General features: G+C 37.3%; 2 protein-coding genes across 3 annotated transcripts; both read right to left on the reverse strand.

Annotated features, from left to right (window-relative positions):
• Positions 1-630: 630 nt before the first annotated feature.
• On the reverse strand, positions 631-2653 carry LOC124845239 (uncharacterized; the record flags this gene model as incomplete). Its single annotated transcript, XM_088115692.1, has 7 exons — positions 631-768; positions 1336-1500; positions 1754-1860; positions 2020-2086; positions 2146-2252; positions 2362-2475; positions 2591-2653. Coding segments are annotated over 7 exons (666 nt in total), but the record flags the coding sequence as incomplete, so codon positions are not given.
• On the reverse strand, positions 2554-5948 carry LOC124845238 (KIN17-like protein). 2 transcript variants are annotated; one of them, XM_088095590.1, is made up of 3 exons: positions 5786-5948; positions 2824-4029; positions 2554-2657 (listed from the first exon to the last, which is right to left on the reverse strand). In XM_088095590.1, coding segments are annotated over exons 2-3 (1200 nt in total). In that variant the 5' UTR covers positions 4023-4029; positions 5786-5948; the 3' UTR covers positions 2554-2656. The 2 variants fall into 2 exon arrangements, with proteins under 2 accessions (XP_087951716.1, XP_047178264.1); XM_047322308.2 differs by having other exon boundaries at positions 2554-4029; positions 5786-5947.
• Positions 5949-7860: the final 1912 nt, after the last annotated feature.

Below are 7860 nucleotides of genomic sequence, written 5' to 3' on the forward strand. Positions count from 1 at the left end.
CAGTTATTCAGAACATTGAGATTGTTCTTTTTCCTTTTTTGGATACTTTGATTGGAAAATCTTGGATTTGTATAGTTTCCATCTCCTGTTCATCCATGGCTTCTTCCACTGTCATCTCTTCTAACCTCTCTTTTGACACCACTTTGTTTGACCTGTTCATATGTTTTTTCTCCCATGGAAAAGATGACTTTTGTTAGTTTATTTGTAACAGTGGTAGCTCTCCAACAATGACCTCTTTATCCATGGGATGTCAACAATGCATTCCTCAACGACAATTTGTAAGAAGAGAGATTTAGATGGAACAACCTCCCATATTTGTTGCTCAGAGAGAGTCTTTTGGATTAATATTTCGCTTTTTATGTCGTCTTGCAAATCATTAACAATTTTGTGTCATAGAGTGCAAAAGCATATATTTTCACTAAGACTTGATGAATTATATTAATAACAGGCTTGATACATATGTATATTCTAGCACGAATAAGAGTGTTAGATATATTATCTTTATTTTTATTCTTTAGTTATTTTTTTATTATTTTTTATTTGTATTTAGCCCATATTTATCCTATTATAAATAAATGATCCTATGTGTATATTTAACACAAGAGAGATTAATCTTGAACAATTACATTATTACAATATATAGGGCATGACATAACTCATGCAGAATACCCATTGTTTCTGTACGTATATGCATATACTTACACATATAAATCAATGTTTCTCACTCATACTAAAGTTTTAGGAACTACGATTTGTAGAAGTCCATCCCTGAAATTGGAGAAAGAAACAGCAAATCATCAGCTTCAAATGTATAAAGGTAAAACACATATATTTGAACTTCTGCAAATCCACACACATCATAACATACTACTTCTGCACAAAAAAATAGTTTCTGAGTAGATGTTATAAATTATATAGCTTCTGCATTGAGTTTGAAAAATTTACGAATTACAAATCCGTGGCAGTGCTGTAGATGCCAAGCAAAGCATTAACATTGGCATAGATTCAGCTTTTCTGTACTTAAAATACCATCATGATCTAACTGCCAATAAAACACAAAAGTAATAACCATCATTACAGTATCTAGATTCAGCAAGAGTGAATCAGCCATTTTAGCCAAGAACATTAGGTATTCAATGGCTTTCTCAGTTATTTAATTGAATTTCAAGCTTACAATTTAAGACACCATCTTGTGTTACTATAATCATTTACTGATCCAATAACCAAAACTACTAAAAAAAGTACTAATCATATAATGCAATAGACCAAATTAGAAGAGTTTTTAATTCATGAGTTAACATTAAGAAACACATGCATAACACAGATATAACTCACAAAAAATCAGCTGATATTCTGTCCTTGTTCACACCAGAAGGAAGTTGCCACAGCACCTCATATGGTCCATATAATATTTCCCTCCGATGGTATGAAGAAAATGAAGCATTTGGACAACTAGCAATTGTCCAAGAGCTTGTAGAGCGTCTACCTTGGACACACAACCTGTCACAGTTCACATATTCACTCTTTTATCAGAATGAAAACAGTAATGTACTTCAAAAGATTCATAACAAATGAAAGAATCACTCCAAAAAACACAATAATGACTTTCAGATAAAAGTAGTATCCAACAATAGTTTATTAAGCCTTATCCTTTTCTTCAACATTCCCTTGCTATTATTGATTAAGCAGAACTAAATGCTTAATACCATAAATTGCAAAGATTATAATGATTAGTATAAGATATGCTTCTTACTTTAGATCATCAACCTCCACTTTTATGCCACTGATACTGACACCTGGAACTTCCACTGGGATGACATATTTGCTTTCTGATTCTGCAACATCCATCCTTGGAGACCACTATATTCCTGCAGAAGTATATTGACAATCATCATTTAGCAGTTGACAAACAGCATTAAAAAGTTCCACCAATAATTCAAATAATTTACATGCTTCTGCTTGTTATAGATAATCATCTAACATAACATCAAATAACTTTCTGAGCTCAAAAGTGCTAACCACAATTTCAGAATAGCACGTTTTCTTCTCAGAATGTAACAGATCTCCTCTAGTCTGTCTCTTTGGCCTGGCAATTGTAGGTGGTTCAAGTGTATCAAAGCCTTGCTCCGGAGTCAGTGATTGGACCACTGAAATTTTTGCAGGCTAGCAAAACAGGGTGCTGTTGCATTAGAAGCGCATTCAGATGCAGCACCAGCACCATGATGAGTTTTAGGAGCAAAAGTTGAGCCACCCTGAAAAATTTTTGTATCAAGAAGCCAGTGAGAAATGAATCATTTACCAAAAAGATAAGTAAATAGAACATTGTGGAGTAATTCAAAACAATAAGAACACATTAAGTACCTCTTCAATTGAAGTTTGCCTCATAAAATAACCAAGAGAAGAAGATGCTTGGCGTGCAAAATACACCTTATTATCGCATCTCCGGAGCACAGAATTCAGACTGCCACTGCAGTTCTGATGGTAAACATATATATTCAAGAAAAAAAAAAAAGGATAGTACATACAGATTATTAGAAGTTGTAAACCAGAAGCTACAAAACAAATACGGGGGTCTATTAAAAGAACACACATAGAAGGTGTTGCTAGTGTGGTACCTACAACATGGTATCTCAAACCTCTCGGCCACCCCATTTTTTCTGCAAATTTTGGTGCCTCATTATAGTCAAAATTATATAAATTACCAAGAATGGTATCCAACATAAGATAATGAATATGGTTTTACAAGCATAACACATTAGACAAAGATACATAAAGACGAACACTAGAAGTAAACCACTGAGTTATTAATTCCATCCAACTCACTAGGCTAGTTTACAAATGTCCTCGTATTCCATAGCTTTAAGCACTCTGCCATCATAGGGTCCTTTCTCGATCTGCACCTTAGCACAAAAATTATCTGTATCCACGCCCAACAACTTAGCAATTGATCCTCTATACGCGCCGTTGACAATTTTAACACGGCCACCAACTTGTGGAATCACAGTTTCAAGCTCTGCCTGATCAACTTTGAGCACATGCTTACTTTCAAGAATTTCTATTTCCCCAACATACTTGTCAACCACCTTCCGCACAACACCCTTTTGCTTGTAGTAGCCCTTCTCTGCCAAAACTTTGCTCATAACCTTAACAACAATTCCCTGGTGCAACCAGTAATCCTTCCGGTTGATTTTTTCCTTTTTCTTCTCTTCATCCCTCATCATTTCCTCCAAAGTTGATTTTCCACCACCACTTTCTTTCCTCTTCAAATTGTTTCCAGGATTTCTTTCCCCATATTTCTCTTCATCAGCCTCCTCAAACACCACCCTTGATGCCTCACGTTTTTCCTTGGTCACAGGTTGTTTAACCAATGAAGACCCAAGAGAAAACCCTATCTTAATTCCATCTTCCATATTTAGTTCCCTTGGAGGCTCAGATTGTGAAGGCTCATCAGCCTCAGGAGTAGGCTGCTGCATCATTTGCTCAGCCATTTCAATCTGTTTTCTGATCTCCTTCTCTTGCTTTTCTTCATCTGCCATATCTGCCTTGATTCTCTTATTCTTCATCCTCTCCTTGAAAAGGGTTTCTGAATCTCTGTCTATGTATGTAATGAACCATCCCTTGGGTGTTTCCTCGACCTTACATTTGCCAGTTCGACCCAAGTACTTGACAAATTCAGTAAGAGTTGCCCACTGGGTGGAGTTCATATGAACATGGTGCCTATCATTTATGTATTCGTTATAAACTACAGTGGCTGCGACACGGCTGAATCGATGACTGCGCTTCATGTGCTCTAGAAATGAGCTCTCAAACTCTTCGGAATAGCCCTCAACTATACGGTGTGGGTTTTGTCCAAAAATTTGCATTTGTCGCTGATGTCCTTCACTCATACAATGGCATTTAAATCCATTCTCATCTCGGCACTGCTTCTGGCACATCTGGCAATACCATCGAAGCTTCTGCAATCCTTTTGCTTTGATTCGATTGGCAATTGCTTTTGGTGTGAGAAACTCATTTTTCCCCATCAAGAATCTGGGTGTAATATTTTAGATCAAATAAATCATTGTGGGAGTACATAATCAAAACAGTATTGTAATAACAGCTAAAATTGGTAAAGCATTGCAAAACAAATTATTTAGGACCAGTATTAAAGCATTAGATATAATAACTAACGTATACATTTAGAGGTTTAGATCAACATACAATAAACAACTTCACTTTTTACTTTCCGTGACATGTTTATTAGAATCCTTCAAAGAAACTCATTTCTCCTTGTCACGAATTTGAATATAACATTTCAGATCTAACAAAATCAGTCTCCTTACAACTAGAATTACATTGAAGGGAGTGATAGCGGTAAATTTTACCATTATTTGTGGTGCATTTAAAATACCAAATCAACTATCTTTGAGCTTGAAGATTGCTTAATCCTCTCTTCTCTCTGACTTTTGTGAATAAGTTAGTCTAGGTTATATTTAATGGTTTTCATCACTAATTCCCACAATTTTGTAGGCAATTTGTGTGCATTGGAAGAGCATCAAGTTATCAAGGAGTTGGAACCCAAGAAAAACAGCAAAAGCACCAAACTAGAAGGCTAATGAAGGCTAGCAGCTCGCCTGGGCGCCCCCTCCAGGGGCGCTGAGCGCCACAGCCTCGCAATCACGCCTGGGCGCCCTCTACAGGGGCGCTGAGCGCCACAGCCTCGCAATCTCGCCTGGGCGCCCCATCTAGGGCGCTGAGCACCATCCAGTTTTGCTGAACTCACGCCGGACACCCTCCTGTCTGGGCACTGAGCGTGACACTTGCTGATGTGGCACCCTAGACCTGTTTAATGCTTCCATGCAACGAGGGTGCCAGCTTCTTGGCAGCTAAAGCACTAAACACCATTTCTTAGACCTCTTGGAGCAAGTTTAGGCAGTGGGAGTTCTCCATTCCTCTTCCTTGGGTCTTCATCTCCTTCATTCTCTTCCACTGTAAGCTCAAGCTCTCCATGACAATGGAGAGCTAACTTCATTTTGTTGGGCAATGATGTAACTATGAAACTCTAATGTAAATGCACTTGTTTTGAATGAATATAAGCTTCTTTCATTGATTGTGAGTGTTTATTTCCTTCTTTTAAAGCTTGTTATGATTTGATCAACCATAACATGATTCTTTGGTTTGCTTAATGTTGGAAAATATTGTGTGAACCTTGAACTAGACTAAACACCTAAAGGAAATTGTATCTAGGAATAGAACTTGAACCTTTAGTTGTCTTAAATCTCATTTCTTAAAGCATATGAACTTGTTAGGTTTTTCAAGGGATTCGAGTTTAATGAGTAAGTCTAGACTCTCTCTACCAAGGGATTGGGTTTGAGGTTGACATTAGCAATTTAATGAAGAAGAAGTAATGTGCATTTGGATGAGTGTAGTAGGTAAAATCATACGCCAACATCAAATAATTAGATACAACCACTAATGAACATTCTCATGAATTTTGATCAGAATACAATAAACATTAAAAAACCACCAAAGATTTCCGAAGGAAACCACCACATAACAGTCAGCTCAATTACTTTGATTCTCAACACGACGCGTATAATAAATCAATGGCTTTCCAATCACACTCTGCCCAAACCCCTGTTCCAACATTTTGGCTCAGTATCCTATTCTAGTTTGATTACATCCCGATTACTCGAAACACTCTTCTGTCATTCTATGCCTTCCAATCAAAGCATTACCATTACAGACGATAAATTCCATTCATTCTACGAATAGAAATACAAGAGAGCAGAGAGAGAAAACGGACCTGATAGTGACAACAATTCCGGCGGTGGTGAGCAGCGGTTTGCGGCGGAGACGGCAGCTACAATGGCCGGAAACCCTAGATGTGGGGAAATTGCGAGTTGGGAATGGGGGAATATGGAGAAACTAAAAAAAAAGGGATTGGTATTAGTACAGGAAAGGGTTTTGTAATTCCCTTCACGGCAATTAATAAATAGCGTGAAGAAGAAAATAAAACTACTTTTATTTTATTTACTCTTGTTTTAACAAAAATATATTAATTTATTAAAATGATTGTTTATCAATTTTTATATCAATCAATTTTAGATAAAAAAATAAAAAAATTTAATTTCTAAGAAATTTTTATATATTTTCGTCTTTAAGAATGTATCGATATATTCCTCTTATTTAATTATGTTAAGTTTTTTTTACGTATAAACTATATTTTCAAACAGATATTAAAATATAAACTTGTATAAAACTTAACTTGTATAAAACTTAAATATTAAAAAGAGACGTTTGACACGTCAAAATTGTAAGGACTTGGATTTGAGTCAGCAAAAAGGGGATGACAAGTGGCAAAGGATGAGAGGTTGAGTACTTTAAAATAAAATTACATTAGTTTGGAAACAGTGGATTTTAACTCATTCCTCTTGTCTGAGAAACCATTCCCCTTCCAGCAAGCTCTCTCCTCCTCCTACATCTTCTCCCTTTCCATCCTTCACACTGAACCATTAAAATCTTGATTAGGTGCTGCCCCAACGATCACAAAGTAGCGGGTGTTGCTCTTAGTCGGTCAATTTTCCCAAATCTGAACCGGTAAGAAAACCCCCTTTCTCATGTGCCCTAGGGTTGTAAGCATGTGATTGAACTTGGTGCATGCAACCCATTTCGTTTTCTTCCATAATCTAGCTTCTATTTGGTGCTAAGATTCGTTTTCTATCATCAATTGATGATTTATAGGTGATTCTAACCTTTTGAAAGTGCAAGCAAGTGGTCTAGGGTTTCTACTTGAGCTTGGTTGTCTACACTAGAGGTAAGGGGAGCTAGTTCTCTTTTTGATTTTACTGTATGACGTGATTACATAATGATTTTCAAATTGGTATGTTGTTGGAAGCATAATTTTGAATTTTGCTAACTTGAAATGCATGTATGAAAGTGTGAGTGCTACGTGAATGTGGTGATTGATGGATGTGAACTGTTTGGGATGATTTTGAGTGATGAATTATGTATGTTGGAACTGTTTTGGTGTGTAAAATTTGTTATGGTGTTGATAGGAAGGAAAATCAAGTGTCTTAGGGTCACTTTTTGGTCATTTTAGAGGAAGTGAGGTAGGGATTTTGAGTAAATGAAGGCTGCAGTGTTCCTGGACTGTTTGGGCAGCCTAGACAAGTCCATTGTGACTTGTTAGAAGCATAACAGTAGTTGAAAACAGGTTCCAAGTAGTGGAATCGAATTTGGGTCCCTAAGTTGTTGAAATTAGTGTTTTGGATGCTGAAAGTGAACTTTAATCACTTAAAAATGGTGGTAGAAATGTTTAGAATCATTTGGATAAGTTTAATTAAGTCTAAAATGAGAATTAAGAGTCTAAGAAGTTGGGAAAAGTGGTTAGAAATGGTTAAGGGAGGTTCTGTTACCATTCTGCAGAGTTCTGAGAATTCTGCAGAATTAAATTCTGCAGAACGCGCAAACTGAGCGTTCGTCCATGGCGGAGCTGAACGCTCGGCCATGCATGTGCTGAGTGACGTTCGGTCAAATGTTGGTTGGATGAACGTTCGGTCTTAGGAGATGATAGTAATAGCGTTCGTCCATGGGAATGTGTTAGTGATTAGCGTTCGTCCTTGTCTGGGGACGTTCGGTCAAAGGTTGGAGTGATTAGCGTTCGTCCTTGTCTGGGGACGTTCGGTCAAAGGTTGGTGTGATTAGCGTTCGTCCTTGTCTGGGGACGTTCGGTCAAAGGTTGGTGTGATTAGCGTTCGTCCTTGTCTGGGGACGTTCGGTCAAATGTTGGGGGATTAGCGTTCGTCCTTGAGCCGGTGTTAGTAATCAGTTAGCGTTCGGTCATGATGAGGCTTGATATTGAAGCGTTCGTCCTAGTTA

The sequence above is a fragment of the Vigna umbellata genome, chromosome 1 (assembly GCF_029865625.1).
Source record: "Vigna umbellata cultivar VRB3 chromosome 1, Vumbellata_1.0, whole genome shotgun sequence".
NCBI classification, from domain to species: Eukaryota; Viridiplantae; Streptophyta; class Magnoliopsida; order Fabales; family Fabaceae; genus Vigna; species Vigna umbellata.

What these genes read in the sequence shown, in the direction of transcription:
- LOC124845238 (XM_088095590.1), bottom strand. Translation starts at nt 4,022, where the DNA reads ATGGGGAAAAATGAGTTTCTCACACCAAAAGCAATTGCCAATCGAATC.